Source organism: Trifolium pratense, linkage group LG6, assembly GCF_020283565.1.
Source record: "Trifolium pratense cultivar HEN17-A07 linkage group LG6, ARS_RC_1.1, whole genome shotgun sequence".
Classification (NCBI taxonomy): domain Eukaryota; kingdom Viridiplantae; phylum Streptophyta; class Magnoliopsida; order Fabales; family Fabaceae; genus Trifolium; species Trifolium pratense.
In genome coordinates this window covers 2,293,165-2,314,838 of record NC_060064.1, presented here as the reverse complement: position 1 = coordinate 2,314,838, position 21,674 = coordinate 2,293,165, and the positions used below count along the sequence as shown (strand labels likewise).

General features: G+C 34.7%; 2 protein-coding genes across 2 annotated transcripts; one reads left to right on the top strand and one right to left on the bottom strand.

The window, feature by feature from the left end:
• Positions 1 to 1,014: 1,014 nt before the first annotated feature.
• On the bottom strand, positions 1,015 to 14,623 carry LOC123890922 (acyl-CoA-binding domain-containing protein 4). The gene is made up of 18 exons (XM_045940671.1): positions 14,169 to 14,623; positions 13,160 to 13,230; positions 12,671 to 12,734; positions 12,510 to 12,581; positions 6,988 to 7,185; positions 6,792 to 6,869; positions 6,487 to 6,582; positions 6,306 to 6,372; positions 5,809 to 5,870; positions 5,127 to 5,266; positions 4,743 to 4,869; positions 4,551 to 4,665; positions 3,854 to 3,942; positions 3,640 to 3,723; positions 3,366 to 3,548; positions 2,449 to 2,589; positions 1,900 to 1,959; positions 1,015 to 1,477 (listed from the first exon to the last, which is right to left on the bottom strand). Exons 1-18 carry the CDS (start codon positions 14,331 to 14,333, stop codon positions 1,295 to 1,297), a joined length of 1,995 nt encoding a protein of 664 aa, XP_045796627.1. The 5' UTR covers positions 14,334 to 14,623; the 3' UTR covers positions 1,015 to 1,294.
• A 2,592-nt stretch (positions 14,624 to 17,215) lies between these two features.
• LOC123890921 lies at positions 17,216 to 21,447 on the top strand. Its single transcript, XM_045940670.1, has 3 exons — positions 17,216 to 17,329; positions 18,484 to 19,089; positions 19,341 to 21,447. Exons 2-3 carry the CDS (start codon positions 18,484 to 18,486, stop codon positions 21,249 to 21,251), a joined length of 2,517 nt encoding a protein of 838 aa, XP_045796626.1. The 5' UTR covers positions 17,216 to 17,329; the 3' UTR covers positions 21,252 to 21,447.
• The last annotated feature ends 227 nt before the right edge of the window (positions 21,448 to 21,674 follow it).

The window sequence follows — 21,674 nt, the reverse complement described above, 5'->3', positions numbered from 1 at the left end:
AATGTCTTAAAGAAGATGAAGAATCTCAGAGAAATTGTGCTAGAGAACATGAGTAGATGAGAAACAACTATGAGTGTGTTTGGTAACACAAAGTTAGCTTATAGCTTATTATATGAGCTTATAAGCTTGTTTCAAAAAATTAGAGGTATTTGGTAAGAAGCTTTTTATACTAGCTTATAACTTTTTTTCAGATGGTATTTCAAGTAGCGTGTGAGCTTATAGCTTATAGTTTTTTACAGTTTATTCCATTTTTACCCTTTAATTTAATAACTACTCACTCTAAAAAAGAAACTACCCACTATCAATTATGTCATTTTATATTTATTAACCACTTTAAAAGTTAATTTTACCAAACACTTATAATTTCAATCAGCTAACTTTTCAGCTATAAGCTAGCTTTTCAGCTATGAGTTAACATATTTTTACCAAACAAACCCTAAAAGCGAATTACACAATGATTTGAGAGTCTACATACTAGGAAGAATCTGGAAGATAGACAACTTCCAAACAAACTTGAAACTAAGCAGCAACCCTAAAGTTTAGCAGTAATGACAGTGTAGTTATTCAATAAATTTGAAAATTAAACTTTTGCTTTGCAGCCAGAGTAGTATCTAATAATGGAGAGAGGAAGGAGAAATAGTCAAAAGAGAAACAGAGAAAGAAAATAGAATGAAAGAAGAGAAAGGAGAAAGAATAAAGAAGGGAGATAGAATAAGTGAGGGAGAGAGAAAACGAGATAGAAAAAAATGTTGATAAAAACTTAACTTTTAAAAATGATACATAAAAAATAATCACTTAACTCTCAACTTATTTCGGACAAAGTTGTCCATATTATGTGGCACCCTAACTCTCAAATTATTAGTGAGGAAGACAGTTATCAATTAAACACTAGCATGTCATCTCATATCCTATAATGGCATACATTAATTGGAATGATGATTTTGATACTCTTTTCAAGTTCAAAGACGTTTTTGGTACTCTATAGATGGTTCATTCATTAAAATTCTAATAAGATCACTCACAAAATTGAATCTCTATATTTTCATGTAATAATGTATATATTATACTATCACTTTGAATACAGTCATCAGCAAAAATGGTGACAAAAATAACCTTCACTATATATGATACTATCATCCTCATGTGTGGAAAATCTTCCTCCGCCCAAATAGAAGCTAAATCTTATTCACATCACTAAAATAACCAAATCAATTAATTAATACACAATAAGTATTGAGAATAAAATTGGCAAGATGAAATCAAATGAAGCATTGCTGTTTAGTTAAGCCAAGGTTCATTCATCATCTGCATCAGGGGGAGTGCCGGCAAGCCAACCCCACACACCACCTGAACCCTGCCTCTGTTTTGCACTTAAAGCAGCTTGCTCTGATGCAGCCTTTTGCCGCTGGAGGAGTTCAAGCTCCTTCTGTAATGTCCCAAAATTTTGGAGCTTCTGACCTAATTCAGCAACCTCTACCTGCGTTCGCAAGTATTTTTTTTAAGTTAAATAATAAATCCAACTACCTTCATCCATAAAAGGAGACATACGTCACAGTTTTAAATCAGTTTCAGAAATACAGATTACTAGATCATATAACACATGAAGGATTCATTCCAACACCTAACTGACCATATAGCAGAGTCACGTATCATTTATCTCATAAATTATGAAACAATGAATTTGAAATTGACACTCAGTTTTGCAAAATTCTTATCACATGGATTAAGTCATTTAATTGTTAGCTGTTGCTATGAATAGCTTAGTAATCAGATGAATGGCACATGACATTTACCAAATAAATTTTCTTCAATCATTTATGTAACACCAGATTCTATTCAAAAACACACTCAAGTCATCAAGACAAAGATGGGAAGACTCTCAGAAGCATAAATGCATACCTCAAGTTTGAAACACCTTGACTGTTCAGCAGCAAGCTGACCACGTACGGATTGGAGCTCCTACATTATCAGGGCACAAAATGTAAGGACCTTTGATAGCAATAAAAGCAATGATGTACTAGTTCGGATCTCATTGATAAATAACATTTTTTGTTGGTTACATTGATAAATACCATTAGAATATTCAAATTTTGTTATATAACTTATTCTGCTTAAGTCTCAACCAAAATAATCCAAAAGACTGGGAGACAAAAGAAAGTGGTTTACTGGATAGATAAACACAGGGATGGTACACTGGATAGATAAACACAGGGAGCTTCCCTGTAAGGCTGTGACCCAAATCTCTAGACGTAGAACAAAACAGAGCAATGTGATAGCTTTATTCCCTTGAGTTTAATTTTAAATTGTCATTAATTATTGAAAAAATAAATAAAAAATTGCCTCTCTAGTGTATGATTCTTGGATCCATTCCAGACTAAATCCAAAATAAAAAAATAAAAAAATAAAAAAATAAAAAAATAAAGGAATTTCAAACGTAAAAGTAATTACCTTATAAAGGTCAGAGTTACTAGACTCGGCATCAGCCAGCTCTTGTTTTAGTTGAAGAGTATGCAGCTTCTCCTTACTGAGTGATGATTCTAATTCTTCTCTCTCGGCCTTCAGGACTGATACGAGATCACCTTTTGATTTCTGTATGATACCCGCAAAATGAAAGTAGTGAGTGGCAAGGAAAGAAAATGAAATGGCACAAATGCACTATATGGTCTATGTCCATCGTTTAAATGATGCAGGCTAAATATACAAAGTATGAGGAGCAAAATATCCACAAATGCATACATTATGTATCTTCGTGTAGGGCATCCAAAATTGCACGCATTAGTGCATCTTTGTGATCTCGAGATTTTTATGATCATCCAATTGATTTTTATGTATCTTCAATTATTATTTTGCACGATCGTCAATTGAGCTCGTGATACCGTGCGTAAAAATATTCTTAAGTATTATACAATTTTGTTGAGTACAAACACTGATCAAATAAAAAGACTAAGCTCTTACTAATAAGGGGTGTGATTAATGGGCCTGATACAAAAGAGCTAATATTTACATAACGTGTGTCTATAATAATTACTTATTTACAACAGTAAATTTTCAAAAAGGGGGAAGTTTTGTGTGCCTTAAAAAAGCAACTGAAATGCGTATTAAATGACTCGATGACAGATTTGGCCAATATAAAAGTAGTTAGATCTTTGGAGAAAAACATGCCAAAGCTTTTAAGATCTAGGCTTGTGAGCCAAAGGCATGCAACCAGGAAAATAAATACCTTGCTAAATTAGATCCGTGAACTAATAATTCTTTTCTAAAATAAAGCACTGCATAAGAATAATTCTTAACACAACCAAATGCTGGAAAAAATGGCTTCATAAAACTGGATATAAAAATTGTACAAGCTTTACAATAAAACATACTGTTGGATAAGTGCTGTCCACGGAAATTTCCCAAATTTTCCCTTCATGTCCTGCTCCAAATTCAGACTCCAAATCTCGGGTAGGATTTGTAGCATTTTGGACAGCAGAACCACTGTCTGGTATGGAATTTTCGATTATTTTGGATTGCAAGGTTGATTTGTGGCTTGGTTTAAGAACATAGACCTGAAAGCAGAAAATCAAATCTGTGGAGTGAGAATGATAAAGCAAAGGTAATACCAGAGCATAAATGTAAAAATGCTGAAATAGTCTTTACTTCATTGTTGTAACGTCCATTGTATCCTCCAAAAGATACAAGTACATCTTCGCCATCAAATGAGCTTACAACCAAACTCAAGCCCTGCAATGAGAGGAATTTTAATTATGTTAATGAGTGGGAACTAGAAAGATACACAATGACATCAAGGAGTTAGCAAGGATCGGTATTCTAGTTATTTTTCGAAACACGTAACATAAGTAAGTAGAAGTACCTCACTAGCAACAGAAACACGCCCTTGAACAGATGTTACCACTGACCAAGCCAGTGTAGACATATTCAGTACAACCGTCTCCGATGCCCCTGCAGAATAACATGGAGTATAACTTACAAAAAAATATATATATTAACTTAGATGACAGCATCAGAAATGTCATAAAATTCAAAAAGCTATTCACTTTCCTAGTAAATTTGAGGGTAGAACATACTATTTAACTTTACAGCGGTGTCGAAATATGATTTAATGCGGACTTCAAATCACGAACTTGATTTTGATAAATTTTACTTGTTAAGATACTCTCAAGTAGAAATACTTTTGCCTACAAATCACGGTTTGACTCAAAGTAATAAAGAATAGCTTTTGCATTAGATTAGAAAATTCATACTAAGTATTGGGTCAAACTTGAATTTAGGGTAAAAACTTCTAAACACAAATCACTTCTTTCTAAACTCAATTTTTAACCAAATCAATTTTATAAAATACAATTCATCAAAAATCATGTTTGGCAAACACTCACCACTTACACACTTATTTGATTTAGTTTGACCCGCAGCATATGTGTGCCACATGTACATCGAATAGTTTATAAAATATTTGTTCACAATATCAAGGAATATTTTGTACAGTGTGGCATTTCATTCCACAATGCAGAAAGTTCATATCTAAGCAACAAAGTGGCAAAGAAGCATACCACTTTTGTTGTCACCACCACCAACAATAAACCAGTTCTCCCCTACTGTCACACCAGCATGTCCTGCACGTGGAGTTGGTATATCACCTTGTTGTGTGGGGCGAGACCATTCCATCTGCAGAGTTCATGCATACAATTAGATGGAGATGACTTTCCAGTCCACTTTCCTAACAGAGTAAGCAAGGGACTTACAGTTTGCAAATCGAGAACATGTAAATCATTGTAGCAAGTTGCATGTGAACCCCCTCCAAAGATAAGTAAGTATCGCTCCACATGTACAGCAGCAGTATGATCAGACCTTGGGGACGGAGGCACTCCACTGCCAGTTATGACTCAGTTAGAACAAAACCTTATCATCTTCTTTTTCTCTTTAGAATGGTAAGAGAAAACCAAATATTGCATAAACAAAGATGAACATCAAACAAAGTTATGTAAAGATTATACTCTTTATACAACCCAAAACAATTAAAGTCACCCTAGGTATTAAAGAAAATAAATAAACCCACCCCCCAAAGTCCTGATAAGTTAAAACCAAAACCATGAAGATAGAAAGGATTGCTTCAGAAAACTTCTTACACAGCATCAATTTCGTCCCATGTCATGGTTTCCAAGTCCATAATATGCAGGTCATTCAATAGAGTCCTCTTTGCATCTTGCCCACCAAAAATTACTAAGGTATTCCCAACAAGGGACACTGTTTGGCCCCCACGTGATATCTAGAAAGCATACATGATAGAAGAGAGAACCAAACAGACTGTTACTGTATTTTAATTATAAAAAATAAAATAAGAAACAAAACAAAAAGAATGAATGAATGAATGAAAGGGGGAGAGGAGAGGAGGCACCACTGTTGTATGTTTACAAACCTTGGCAATATATGCATCTCTTCTTGTTAGAGAAATGTGAATATGACATGTCACATATGCCTAAAATGATACTCCCCGTGTCTCTAATTATACGCCTCCTTTCAAATTAAAAATGTGTCTCTAAATATAAGCACATTTCCATACTACTTTTATTAACCTATTCCAAATATACTCATTACTAATACTACTAATTTGTCTTAGAATATGAAAAGTCAGAATCAAACATATCTACACAAAGGGCAATTTAGTAATACCAATACACAATGTACACATTAATTACACAACATTTTTTAATATATGTGAAAAGTACTACAGGTGCTTATAAAAAGGGACAGAGGAAGTAATTAGAAATTTCTAAGAGGCTAGGATCAATAAATATAACAGACACATACCGGAGCTTTCCCATAGGTCTTTAGAGTTGACCATGTTGCTGTTTGTAGATTGAACTCTTTCACTGTCGTAATATTTACCATTAGTTCCCATACTTAGTTGCAATCACAATAGAAAAGACAACAGCAATAGAAAAACACTAGTAGAAAAAGAGTTATAAAACAGGGGTGAAATACACTGTAATTAATGCCATAGATCAAATCGATGAACTGACAAAAATATTAGGTTTGTGTGTTTTATGGATAGGTTCAAAGAAGAAAATAGGAATCCAGACAAGAAGAAAATCTTATGGAACAAACTCCTTCATCTCTGAACTAGGGAAATCCAAAGTGCGGAGCCGGAGAAGCAAGAACGCTGACTCCAAAAAGACACTCTTCTAATAGTTTACTGTTAAATAAATCATTTCACAATTCCTTGCCTTTTAAGCTATACACGGATGTGATGCCACCTAAAAGAATGATAAGTGATAACACATTATTACATCATTAATATATTATACCTTGGATACTTTCGGAAGGATCTTTTGTGTGGCCAGCAATTGACAGGAGCTTATTTCCCCATGCAATCTGTAGTGACATAATTTTTAGTAAAAAATATTACAGAATTAGTGCAAGCGGTCAACAACAAAGTCAAACAGATTCAACACAGCAGTTATGTAGAGTTCTATGTTCAATACAAACCAAAGAATGGCCAGCACAAGAGTCCAAAGTTGTGGAGGACTCGCCTCCGGCCTTAACTTCGAGCTTTGACCAGGTCCAATTTCTCAAATCCAAAACCTGTATTTGTTTCCATGTTATTAAAAAAAAAAACACATAACTTGGTCGGTATAAAAGGAAGATCACAAAACTCTTATCTGTTCATAACACAAGATATAATTTTACAATTACTTCCAAAATTGGCGGTGTCAATCAAACCCGACAAGATAAACTATTACTTCAACCAAAATTTATAACTTCACCAACAAATATTATTAACATATGCTTACATGAAGATCACTAAGGTAACGACCATTGTGATTTCCACCATATATGTACAATTTATCTTGCACAGCTGCAGCTCCGTGCTGAACATATGAACACACTTGGCTTAGGGGGGGAGTAAAGGTATAAATATAAAAAAATATATTAAAAAAACCTTGCGGAACTAATTTTATAATTAATATATTTTGTGAAAGCCAAAACCTCGTATCGGGCTTTTGGACGTTGACCAGACACTGGAGGTGCAATCCATTGATCATAGACTCCAATTGAACCAAAGCGTTCCACAACAACGTCTTTATCCTGTGTTCCAACTTGACTTCCATTTTCAGAGGAAATAGTTTTTGTCTCTGGTGGATAAGTGGTCCCATTCTCAATTACTGGTTCAACTTTGGAATTGTGCTGCCAAGCCAGCAAGATAGAATCAGACATTGGAAACAAATAAACACTAAACAGGAAAAATTGCAATGTTGATGGTGAGAAAAAATAAGTGGAGAATACAGAGGAAAATGTTCTCATTGCAATTCTCTTGATGCGAATTCAAGTTGACATGCTTACATGAATCTAATTCTAAAGATCAGGCCCTTAGTGCCATATCATGAAATCTGTAAATGATATTACTGTCAATAGGTTGAATGTCTTAATGGCAAATTCAAATGCTATGCATTTGTAACTGTTATTTTGACAATAGTAACTACTATTAATTAGTATATATTGTATAATAAATGTAGATATGACAGCTACAGATTTATTGGGCTGATTCAAATGTAATTACATTGTATTTATATGAGACTTCTCCTAGAGGAGAAGATACAGTTTTCAGATCAATACTTCCATGAGTCTAACATTCTTTAAGTTTAACATGGTATCAGTCTAGGTTACGATCCAAAATCTAGTCTGAGTTCTTTAGCAGTGTCTTTCACTCTTAGTCAAGAATCTCGGTATTTTATTTCTTTCCTGGTTATTCCTTTTTCAAACCAGATTGTCATCTTGCGTGTTCAATTTTCTTCGATTCAATGTCGATAGAGAAACATGATGTTTTCATGGTCCGCCTTAATGGCAAAAACTATTCATCTTGGGAATTCCAGTTCTCATTATATGTCCAAGGAAAAGATTTGTGGGGTCATGTTGATGACACAACTCCTGCCCCCGACAAAGACAAAGATAAGGATGCACATGCCAAATGGAAAACTAAAGATGCTCAGGTCATGACCTGGATCACCAGTTCGGTTGATCCCAACATTGTTCTGAACCTTCGCCCTTACAAGACTGCAGCAACAATGTGGGCTTACTTGAAGAAAATCTACGGACAGAACAATGCAGCCCGTAGATTCCAGCTTGAGTATGACATAGCTAATTTTAAACAGGATAGTCTCTCTATATCTGATTTTTACTCTCAATTCATGAATCTTTGGGCTGAATACACTGATATAGTTTATTCAAATTTGAGTGCTGGTGAACTAAGTGCAGTACAAACAGTTCATGACACTACGAAACGAGATCAGTTTCTTATGAAATTGAGATATGACTTTGAAGGTATGCGCTCTAGTCTAATGCATAGAGACCCAATACCCTCATTGGATGCGTGTCTCAATGACCTGTTACGTGAAGAACAACGCCTTCTTACACAATCCATCCTTGAAGAACAAAAAGCATCTACTGTTCCAGTGGCATATGTTGCACAAGGGAGGTCAAGAAACCACGAGATGAGCACTATTCAATGTTTTTGTTGCAAGCGCTCTGGACATTATGCCTCTAACTGTCCAAACAAATTCTGCAATTATTGCAAAAAGGATGGACACATTATTAAGGAGTGTCCAACAAGGCCACCGAACCGCAATGCAAAAGCCTTTGCAACTTCAGTTGATTCATCAATTCCTACTGCTGTCCAACAAAATACTCCTGCTGCTGTCCAGACTTTGACCCCTGAAATGGTTCAACAAATGATCATTTCAGCATTCTCTGCTTTGGGATTCTCAGGTAAATCATGTTCACCCTGGTACTTTGATTCCGGGGCTTCCAACCACATGACCAATAATACTCAATTTCTTAATAATATCACCAAATATTCTGGAAATCTCAAGATACATACTGCTGATGGCAATCAATTGCCTATCACAGCAACCGGTGATATTTCTTCAACTCTAAACAATGTTTTTGTCTCTCCTGGTCTTACTAGTAATCTCATTTCTGTTGGACAGTTAGTTGACAATAATTGTAAAGTACAATTCTCAAAATCTGGTTGTCTTGTGCAGGATCAACAATCAGGGATGACAATCGCGAAGGGGCCTAAAGTCGGACGTCTCTTTCCACTCAATTTACATTTGTCTCCAAGTCTTTCTTTACCTTCTGTTTTGTGCAATTCTGCAACTGTTGATTATCAACTGTGGCATAAGCGTCTTGGACACCCAAACTTCAATGTGCTTCATGACATGCTAAAATCTGGTTTTCTAGGAAATAAACACACTCCGTCTCTTGATATTATTCGTTTTGATTGCACTCCTTGTAAGCTTGGCAAAAGTAAAATCCTTCCCTTTCCAACACATCAACCGAATGTAACAAAACCTTTTGATATCATCCATAGTGATGTATGGGGAGTGACACCGATTATATCTCATGCTAATTACAAATATTTTGTAACTTTTATTGATGATTATAGTCGTTTTACATGGGTGTATTTTTTGCGCTCAAAAGATGAAGTTTTTTCTACTTTCAAATTTTTTAATGCTTATGTTGAAACCCAATTTTCATCTAAAATCAAAATTCTTCGCTCTGATAATGGGGGAGAATATACATCAAATTCTTTTCAAGAGTTCTTGCAATCTAATGGAATTATATCTCAAAGATCATGTCCCTCAACTCCCCAACAAAATGGGGTAGCTGAAAGAAAAAATCGCCATTTGCTTGATGTTGTTCGCACACTTTTTCTAGAGTCTCATGTGCCACCACGATTCTGGTGTGAAGCCCTATCTACTGCAGTTCATCTTATAAACAGTTTGTCATCCCCGTCATTAAATAATGAATCTCCCTTTAGTCGGTTATTTGAAAAGCCGCCAGATTACTCAACTCTCCGTGTCTTCGGTTGTGTGTGTTATGTCCATCTTCCTCCACAAGAACGCACCAAACTCAGTGCACAATCTGTTGAATGTGCTTTTCTTGGATATTCTTCTCATCAAAAGGGCTTTTTATGTTATGATCCTAATAATCGTCGAATTCGGGTGTCTAGAAATGTAATTTTTCAGGAAAATAAATATTTTTTTGCAACACATCATGACACTCCTTCTACGGTTTCTGTTTTACCATTTTTTTCTAACTCTATTATAAGTCAGTCATCCTCTAAGCCCCTTTTGACCTACCAAAGACGACGTGTTGTCACTCAAAATCAACCAGCTGAATTCCACGGGCCCCCTCAAGATAGTTCCTTGACTGCTGATCCAATACAAGAACCAGAACCAGAACTTGAACTTTTACGACGCAGCTCACGCATTCGTAAGCCCCCAGAAAAGTATGGTTTCTCTAATCCCTTATCCTTGACAGCAACATTATCTAGTGTTTCTATTCCTTCTTCTTATAAACAGGCAATGGAGCATGTTTGTTGGCAAACCGCTATTGAAAATGAACTTCTGGCCTTGGAAGAAAATCAGACATGGGACATAGTGCCTTGTCCTCCGTATGTTAAACCTTTGGGTAGCAAATTTGTGTTTTCAATAAAGCTGCGTCCAGATGGATCAATAGATCGTTACAAGGCTCGTCTTGTAGTTCTTGGAAATAAGCAAGAATATGGACTAGACTATGACGAGACTTTTGCCCCGGTCGCCAAGATGACTAGTGTGCGCACTATTCTTGCTCTTGCTGCATCCCAGTCTTGGCCACTACATCAAATGGATGTGAAAAATGCATTCCTACACGGTGATCTTAAGGAAGAAGTTTACATCAAACTTCCCAATGGTATGCCCACATCTTCCTCTAATACTGTTTGCAAATTAAAACGCTCTTTATATGGTTTGAAACAGGCACCAAGAGTATGGTTTGAAAAGTTCCGATCCACACTACTTGGTTTTTCATTCATTCAAAGTCAATATGATCCATCACTTTTCCTACAAAGGACTCCTAAAGGCATTGTGGTGCTTCTGGTTTATGTGGACGATATAGTGGTGACGGGTTCTGATCAAGAGGGCATCTCTAAAATTAGAGAATTGTTGCATTCATCTTTTCACATGAAAGAGTTGGGCCGCCTTACTTACTTCTTGGGTTTGGAGGTACATTATCAATCTGAAGGCATTTTTTTAAATCAACAAAAGTATATTAAGGATCTTGTGCAACTTGCTGGACTCACAGATTCAAACACTGTTGACACTCCCATGGAAGTTAATGTTAAATATCGTCGAGATGAAGGTGAACTTCTTGATGATCCAACTCTTTATCGCAAGTTGGTTGGTAGTCTCATTTATGTAACAATTACCCGCCCAGATATTTCTTTCGCTGTGCACACTGTAAGTAGGTTCATGCAAGCACCACGACATTTACATTTTTCAGCAGTGCAGCGTATCATTAAGTACCTCCTTGGCACTTCAAGACGTGGTTTGTTTTTTCCTAATGATTCGACACTCCAACTTCAAGCATATAGTGATGCTGATTGGGCTGGTTGTCCAGACACAAGGAAGTCTACTACTGGCTGGTGTATGTTCCTAGGAAATGCTGCTATTTCCTGGAAGTGTAAGAAACAAGATTCAGTTTCAAAGTCATCCACTGAAGCAGAATATCGTGCAATGTCTGCTGCTTGTTCTGAAATAGTATGGTTGCGCGGTCTTCTAACAGAACTTGGATTCTCTCAAGCACAACCAACTTCATTGCATGCTGACAATACTAGTGCTATACAAATTGCAGCAAATCCAGTTTATCATGAACGAACAAAGCACATCGAGGTTGATTGTCACTCTATCCGAGAAGCCTATGATCGCAGAATCATCAATCTACCACATGTCTCCACATCAGATCAGACAGCTGACATCTTTACTAAATCATTGACACGTCAGCGACACAATTTTTTGGTTAGCAAATTGATGCTAGTTAATTTACCAGCATCAATTTGAGGGGGGATGTCAATAGGTTGAATGTCTTAATGGCAAATTCAAATGCTATGCATTTGTAACTGTTATTTTGACAATAGTAACTACTATTAATTAGTATATATTGTATAATAAATGTAGATATGACAGCTACAGATTTATTGGGCTGATTCAAATGTAATTACATTGTATTTATATGAGACTTCTCCTAGAGGAGAAGATACAGTTTTCAGATCAATACTTCCATGAGTCTAACATTCTTTAAGTTTAACAATTACAACAAAATCATCCAACTATCTTGATTGCATAAGAATTGCATGCATGTCAAGTGGGTGAAAAGTAGTATAACACAAGCAACTATACAATACCCCAAATTTATTAGGCAAAAAATTGATTTCTTACTTATTTGGCCACGAGTTCAGAACATATTGTGCTCATTCAGTACTTACTCTAATGTTAAATTGATAGAAAATATGTGTATGACACGTAAAGCTCAAAGCAAGCCAAAAGCATAAGTACATCTCAGAAAGAACAAGACTATATATATATATATATATATATATATATATATATATATATATATATATATATATATATATATATATATATATATATATATATATATATATATATATATATAGCCTTAAGAATACTCACATTCATTTGAACGTCTATTACAGGCTCTACAACAGAGTTAGATGCTCTTGAATACCATCCAGGATCTTCTTCCTACACAACAAAAGAAAATAAAAATAAAAGTCAGACAATATATTGCATTATACCAAGAAATAAATCTTAACAAAAATTATTTGCATGACCTCTAATATTTTCACAAAAAGACGCATGGCTTCTGTTGAAGACATGTTTCCAAGCTGGTTCCAACTGCATCAATAATTACTATTTTAACAATATTCTCAATCAAAATGGGAACAGGAATGGACTAGTGCATATTGCAAGTGTAATTTCAAATATAACATCGATAAAAAACAACAATACAGTATTCATAAGAAAATACTCCCTCCGGTCCTTTTTATAAGAGACACTTCACCTTTTTAGATTCGTTGAATAATTAATGTATATGGTCTAATATAGACCAGATACTTTCATTATTCAATGAATCTAGAAAGGTGAAGTGTCTCTTATAAAAAGGACCAGAGGAAGTAATTAAATAACACAAATGCAAGCACAAGAATAGCAAAACCAGAATTCCATATCAATACAGATATATAGAATATAGAGGTTTAATGGAGAAGTATAGTAATAGCACAGAAAAGCGGAGAAGCATGATGTTTTCAAAGCAAACAAACCTGGCCCATTTGCTATGCTCCACAATTTTCCACGAACTAGGTTCTGGGATGTTACAGGGTCCTACACTAGCCTGAAATAACAAAATAACCACAAATGAGCAATAAATTTTACAATGAATCAATGATAACTTCACCGCTTCAAATTCATTCAATTCCACAGAACAGTGGCACAACAGACCCAAAAAAAACCACAAGCAGAACCTAGAACAGTAGAAATTGCTAGTAAATCAACATTTCATTCTTTCATGTTTATATTGCATACTTCTTTACTCTTAATGAAGTGTAGCATATGAGTCGCATGCAAGAAAAACTGCAATTCTATGCATTTCATCTGAATGTAGACTTATCCAACGGCAAATGCTACAGCAACTCAAGCTTATCTACTGACATAAGCACTTGTGAGACTGTCTGAGAGAGCTTATACAAACATCTAATGACATATAAATAACTGTTTTCAGCTTATTTCCAAAATCTCTCCCAGATAGCTTATGAAAACAGTTTATTTATACCTCATTCCAAAACAGTTTGACTTTTTTCTTATTTTTTGTTATAGAAATAGCTTACATGATAAGCATGCATTTATGCAAGTGAGCAATTATAATATAAATTTAAGTTGTGTATCCAAACAGAGCCTAATATAAATCATATAGATCGGCAGCGTTTTCCATAATCACTCTGAAGCTAGTAATTTCGAATATAAAATCTATGATGTTAAGCAATTAAAAATCCACACCTAATCTTTATAAGACGGATCATCAAATCACATCAACTAATTTCAAGTTTCAACTAGCATTAATCTAATTCCTCACTCATAATCATAAATCACGATTCAAAACCACAGAATTGATTGTTTAACACACCACAACAAAGAAAGTAAGTAAATTACAAAATCAACAACAAACTTGAATCAATCAAATAAAAACAGATCCATGAAAATCACACATAATTGATTTGAAAAAGCATCACCGACAAAATTGAAATGCAATGCAGGTAGAAGGAAAAAGAGTACCTGTTGATATAAGCTATAGAGAAGAAGCGCGGTGGACTTAGGGAACTTAGATGTAAGAGATTTTGTTGGAGAATTGGATCCATCGAAACCGACGTAAGATGCCGCAGCGTAGAACCGCTCTGGATATTGCAAACCAGAACTTGCTCTCGCCATCGCCATCGACATTTCTGGAGATTGCTGATTATGATTATTCAGATCCAATTATTCAGTTCAATTGAAACTGTTATAACTTAGGATCTGATTATTATTTCAGGGAGAATGGGTTTCTGAACTACTCTATTATGTCTTTGGATGTACGAAATCAATTAAGTTAATCAAGATTATTCAATTAATTAATTAACTAATTAATTAAAGATGACAAGTTTTTTTTTTTTCCTTCTGTTTTTCTGCGATTGCACTCTTCGTAGATGAGATCTATTTTATTGGCTATCTTTTTTATTTAGCAAAATGACCCTATGGTTTCGATTATTACATGGAGTTCTTTATTCTTTATGACTGAATTTTTTGTTTTTTTGTGAAGTCAATTTAATTTAATGCAATATAAGTTAAGTTTTGACTAGACGTAAGTTAAGTTAAAAGTTGATATACTTTTTGGTTAATGGTAATTCCGGGTATTATGTGCTTGTGAATTTTACCGCTCTTGCATATAATTGAGGAAATACTTTTGCTACTTGCACTTTTATTTATTTATTTTAGGATTATCGTTGTTTTTGAAGAAGTTAAATTAGTCCATCCAAATTGATATTAGAGAGAATCTAATCTCAGACCTCAAGAGGAGCACATTATCAGGTCCCAAATCAATATCAATGCACCAATCCACCAATTCAAGTGGGTTAGTCACCTCAAATATTAGTAGCTTTTAAGCCGACACATGGGTAGCTCTTAAGATATTAGTAGCTCTTAAGATATTGAAGTAGAGTTGTTGATGTAATTAGGATTATTAGATTTAAATTTCATCACAACTTTTTTGAAGTTGATGATCAATGTCTATGGTGAGTTGATGATCAATGTCTATGGTGTCTTCAACCTTTCACCGTTCTCTTAGGTCGCAGATCTTATGTTTTAGTAAGATCAATTGTTATTTTTAATTGATGATTTATATGGGAAGGAGATGAATGCATATTGGATTGGCCGATTGGGTCGAAACACAATCCATTAACGGATCACATCACCTCAAATACTAGCTCTTAAGTGGACTATCACATTGATACATCTTAAAGACACGCTAAAGTAGAATTGTTGATCCAATCACCTCAGATACTGACTCTTAAGCGAAACGTGACATTGACACATCTTAAAGATACACTAAAGTAGAGTCGATGATCCAATTAGTAACCATTGAATTTAAAACTCAACACAACGTGTCTACAATTGTCAACTGGTTGAAGCAGAAGATTTAGATTATAAAATCATAATTCTTCTGAAAAATGTTTGCATGTACATCACCCCTTCTCTGAAGTTGGTGATCAATGTCCAGGTCGTCTTCAACCTTTCATCGTTCTCTTAGGCCGCATATCTCAGGTCCCAAAAAAACCAGTTGCTATTTTTAATTAATGATTTATACAAGTAGGAGATGAACGCATAAAAATAAGATATTTGACCGATCAGGTTCTTATTTATCATACTTATAGAATGAGTTATTATTATTTATAAGTATTATTACATGAAATTTAAGGATATTATTATAACTCTGATAAATTCTTGCATTATAGTGACAATATGACATTAAAATTACTATTTTAAACATTTTTAGTGTTTTCCATGTCGACCGAAAGAGATGACGCAACACAAAAATTATTCTTAACGTTATATTACGAAACAAATACTTCTGAGAGACAAGAAATCTAAAAGAGCCGACATTGCTAATTTTTATTTAAAAAACTTAATTAGTTGACATTATTTATTTTCTAAATTTGAACAAGAAGTCACACGACTCTTATTTATATTTGTAACATGCATATATAATGCATTGTTCCTGTCAACTGAGCTAAGCTTAGCTCACGGAACAATATAAAAGGAACTTTAAAAGTGACTATTTATAATACTAATTTTTATAGGACATTTTCTTGTCGAACAGAGATTAAGTAGTTAATCGATTGTAGTAAAAAACAAATAATTTAGAAGAAGTATAGTTCAAATCATAACTTATAACTTATATAATTATCAACTAACTTTACTTATCCTTAGATCAAACTTCGAAATTATCCAAAATATTTCAAGAGAAAAACACATAGAAAAAAACATATAATGTCCTTTTTTCTCTTTGTCAAAATATGATTTACTAATCGTAAAAAGGATTTACTAAAAAAAGTATACCAACTAGACCAAAACAATGGTGGTCATTTACATTTTAAAAAATGGGAAACAAAAAAGATATAGATTAAATATTAGGAACAAAAATTGATAATTAATTATGTACAAATGCTAACTCAAATAATAATATTGATATTATTAATCGTACATTTTTAAGTTCGAACTTAAAATCTCACAGTTGTATACATATTTTAAGTAATGTTTGTCATTTCATCTACAAACACCAAAATTATACTCTCCCTATTATTAGAAAAAAAATTGTTTTTTAAGATTTATATAATGTTTTATATATCTAGATCATATTATGAACTAAATACATCAACATTATATTAATCTAAAAAAAACAAACTTTTTCTTATAATAAGCAACTAATGTAGTATTTAAATCAATTACAAAATTTACATGGATCAAGGATAAAAATTTACAAAACCTAATTGATAAACCAAGTCACACACACAAAGACTTACCCACAACAAAGACTTGTTTTTTAAATTTTTATATAAAAATAAAAAATTCATGAAATCAACGCAAGTGGTCTCACGAGTTTAACTCAGTTGACACAACATTACATTATATAATATATACGTAAGGGTCGGGTTACCAACCCCAATCATCACATTTATCCACCTTAAGGTGAAATTCTTAGCCACTAAATTGCCGGACAAAAAAACCCGAGGTGAACTTGGAGTGTGACTCAGGCGAGTCACGTTGTTATTATGAAGGAAAGTTTATAACTCGGTGTGTGTTTAAAAGTGAGCAAGTAAAACAAGTAGTAGTTCATTCTTCATTGTTCATGCCTGCCTGCAGCATCGCAACATTCTTCACTCACCTCACCACACCACACCAAGGTTCTCTTTCTCCTTCTACGTTACCCTTTTTTCTTCAAAAATATCTATCTATCTTCACCCATTTATTTGTATTATTATTATGTATAATACTTTGGTCTTGATGCTTAGTTTACCCTTTCAAAAATAAAATCTTATAGCATTTAGCGTTTCTATGATTTCTTCAAAGGTTATTAATCTTCCTTTTCTTATCAACAACCCTTAACTTCTTCTTCAACGTGCTTCTTTTATCTTATGTGTGTGAGTCATAATAATATAGATAGATACAAACGTACTTTCAATATTTCGATTAATAGTTTTCAGTATTCATTTGTAATGTAGCTTTGTTCAATCTTCGTGTTGTTGTTCATCAATGTGTATTCTTTTGCTTTTCACGATTTGTTTGTTTTACTTTATTGTTGTGTATTAATCTGCAACACTTTTGATTGCGTGTGTTTGATTGTGAACTTGCATACAAGTGGATCTGTTCTTTCTGGGGTTCATTCTATGTAATCAAAATTCTTCAACTTTATATATGGGGGAATTTAATTTTATTTGTTTTCCTATGCTCATTGTGTACTGCGTGTTAATTTTGAAGCTGTGTCAAGAATGGTGTATTCTATGAAGCACGGACACTCCTCGGATTAGGCGTGTCCTGTAGTTGGACACGCGTCAGTGTCAGACACCGACATGACACCAACACGACACCAACACTTATGATTACACTAGATCATGTCATTTTCTCAAATTATCGGCGTCAATGTGTCGGTGTCTGCATAGTGTTTGGTGTCTGTGTCTGTGCTTCATAGGGTGTATTTGAGAAAAAAGTTGACAAATTTTGGTTTATTGACAAGGAAAAAGCTTTTTATGCGAGTGATTTAGGTAACCTTGTTTATCTGAGAAAATGCTTTAATTCTTATAATCCTTTTGGAGTAATAGGATAATGAAGATTTTCTTACCTGAAAATTGAGATCTAGTATTTTGTTAGGTAACTAATATGCAAAGGGTTGTCAAGTTAGAAAACAAAGTATCAATTTATATTACTTTTATGCATAGTTACAATTCATGTTTGAAGTATGCTCCTTGATGATGTTATCTAATGTACATTTCTTCTTAAGCCATGATTTGAGTGTGTAGTTATCACTTATCAGGTTTTGTTTTCCTATATTTCTTGGCAGATGGGATCCATTGAGGAGAATGATAATGATGTTTTCATGGAGGATGCGTCTTTTGAAGTCCTTGATTTGAATCCTAAAATAGGTCATGAATATCAGGCAGAAATTCCTTCCATGATTAAGAAATCGGAGGAGCTTTCACTTCGAATGAATCCGGCTGATTCAGAAGGTATGCATGATAGATCACTTTCTTTTGCAATTGGTTTGCCAATCCCAGTCACATGGATACACAATGAAATGGAGGATAGTGGACATGAAGAGTTGGGATATCATGGAGACATCAATTCATGTCAATTGGTCCCTGGCATATTGAGTAGCTCCTGGAGTGATGCTGATACGAAAAGTTTTCTACTTGGTTTGTTTATTTTCGGGAAGAACTTTATTCAGATCAAAAGGTTCTTAGACAACAAAGGGATGGGGGAAATACTTTCATTTTACTATGGAAAGTTTTACAAAACTGATGGATATCGTAGATGGTCAGAGTGCAGGAAGAAAAAAGGGAGAAAATGTATGATAGGACGTAAACTTTTTACTGGTCCTAGGCAACATGAACTGTTGTCTCGCTTGATTCCTCATGTCTCTAAAGAATCTGAAGATAATTTGTTACAGGTATTCACATTTTCCATCTCATCTCCTCATGTTTAGTCCTTCATTTGATGTTACAAAGTGAAACCTTCACTAGTTTATGGAACATGTTATTTCTTTAACATTACATGCTATGTGCATTTGATAAAATGGTAAATCTGATGGGGAGGGAATTATCATTATATTGTGCTGTACCATGGTTATTTGAACCTGCCCTCACCAGTACCTTTTTTGCTTCGGTCTTCACTTTGCTTATTGCTTATATTTTTACTCAGGTTTCTAAGTCATACATGGAGGACAGAACTTCTCTAGAAGAATACATATCTTCTTTGAAGTCTATGGTTGGAATTGGTGTTCTTGTTGAAGCAGTAGGTATTGGCAATGAGAAGGGAGACCTTACTAGGCTTGGTGGGGAAAATGGGAAAAACAGTCGTGCATTTTCAGCACCAACGGGCAAAGCTTTGTCTTCTCTTGGACCGAGTGATATAATACAGTCTTTGACAGGAGGTCGGCTTAGCAAAACCAAAAGAACTGAACTCTTCTGGGAAGCTGTTTGGCCCCGCTTACTGGCAAGAGGTTGGCACTCCGAGCAACCAAAGACTCGGGGCTATGTTACCTCCAAAGACTTTCTGGTTTTCCTTATTCCTGGTGTTGAGAAGTTTTCCAGGAGAAAACTTGTGAAAGGTAATCATTACTTTGATTCTATTAGTGATGTCTTGAGCAAAGTAGAAGCTGAACCTAATATTCTCGTGCTCGAAGAAGAAGCTAAAATTGATAGCTGCAACGAGGATGAGCCAGAAAAAGGATCAATTGAAGATGATTTATCTGATGATCATCGTCAATGTTACCTCAAACCCCGATCTTCTACCTACAATAAAGATCATATCAAATTCATGGTTATCGATACCACCAGTTTGGTGCATGGCAGAAATCCATCTCATATAAGGGAATTGAAATCTGTGCCTGTTAATTCAGTGTGTGAAGCAGAGATAGATGATGCTGGTAAGAAATATAAAGGGAAAAAATATATGAGGAAAGTAAACCGTAGCAAGGATATGTCTAAAAGCATTAAACAGAAGTCGTCAAAGTTAACAGTCATTGATACCAATAGACTTTCCGGAGGAAAAATATTGAAGCTGAAAGTGAAACAACGGAAACATCCGCCACTTGAATTAGAAGATACTTCTATGACGATTACCGGTCTTCTTAGAGAAAGTAAAATGCTGATATGTGGCAAAAGGAAAATCAATGAAACTGATAGTCACGAAAGTGTATCTGACGGAAGTGCTACCAGTAAAAAAGAGGCACGTGATAATTCTGATAATAATGCAAACAAGATGGTCGAAAGCCAGAAAATTAAACAGGCCAGTGTGTTTGATGATAATCGACTGAAGAGGATCACAAAGCATCAATTCAATCGGAGAGTAAGATCAGGTGATTCTAATCATTCAGCTGTTCCGATTAAAAGGAGGAGATTGTCTGATTGTGCCAAGGCAGAGAAAAGCCGTGCCATTGAGAATTCTTCAAGAGGTATGGGATCGGATAAACTAGGATTCTCTCGTTCTTCTAGCTTTCAAGATGCCAACCAAAATGCTTGTGATCTAGTTAGTCATCACCAGAATGGAAGTTCAACTGCTTCTTCAGCAGACAGAACTGTGGAAGAGGATAATGAAGAAATCATTTGCAACGAAAGTTATCAACGCATGAGTACTTCTTGTGTTAAAGTTGAGAAATGTGAATCTTTCACCTTCAACATACCTCATGCTCCATCAAAGTCTGAAAATAGTAAAACGATGACAATGGTGGAGGAAGGCGAGCAGGGACTGAAGGCAAAAGATCCATGTCTAACATCTGCTACTCATGAAGTAGTTGAGGAGCCTTTGAGAACCCCTTGTGATGTTGGTTCTTTGGAACAAGAACAACAGGCTGATATAATTCCAAGGAGACAGAGCACTAGAAACAGACCATTGACAGTTAGAGCATTGGAATGTATAGCAAATGAATTCTTGTTTGAGGAAAAGAGGCCAAAAAAGAAAGACATCCAGACACCCCAAAATCCTTTCAATCCATGCCGCAAGGCTCGTACAAGAGGCAAAACAATGCTGCGTCGTTCCTGTTCAGATCACGGGACTGCAGTTTTAGTACAAGAAGAAAACCATTTGAATGGAGATGGTAGTGTTAGCTAAATATTTGCAAAGCCATTTGGTTAAGTTAAAGAGTAGAGGTCAATAGTTATTATTTCTTAAGCTACCTAACTATCTGTTATCATAGATTTTTTGACTTTTGGAAACAAATTGGTTTTGAATGTACTGATGCTTCTCCTGCCTGACTTGCAAATTGTGTTCTAAGGCTGCTAGATGAGTACACTGTACACATGCTGTACATAATATTTTGGTTTATTTTGATGTCAATTTTTTTTGGTTATTTTTATATAAATTAAAATGCCATCCAAGTGGAAGAATGTTAAAATTTTTTATGCGCTGATCTTCCATTCATTTATACAACATCGGTTGAATTGAATGTTATCTTAGCAGGACATAGAATTTCCATTTTGCGATAAATGGATATTGAACATCACATTGTGAGTGTGTTTGAATAGTTTTAGCATA

Coding starts and splice junctions, on each gene's coding strand:
- LOC123890922 (XM_045940671.1), bottom strand. CDS start 14,333: ATGTCGATGGCGATGGCGAGAGCAAGTTCTGGTTTGCAATATCCAGAG. Junction 5,267..5,808: donor AGACCTATGGGAAAGCTCCG/GTATGTGTCTGT, acceptor TATGCTTTCTAG/ATATCACGTGGGGGCCAAAC. Junction 1,478..1,899: donor CAAGGTGTTTCAAACTTGAG/GTATGCATTTAT, acceptor TTGCGAACGCAG/GTAGAGGTTGCTGAATTAGG.
- LOC123890921 (XM_045940670.1), top strand. CDS start 18,484: ATGGGATCCATTGAGGAGAATGATAATGATGTTTTCATGGAGGATGCG. Junction 19,090..19,340: donor CTGAAGATAATTTGTTACAG/GTATTCACATTT, acceptor ATTTTTACTCAG/GTTTCTAAGTCATACATGGA.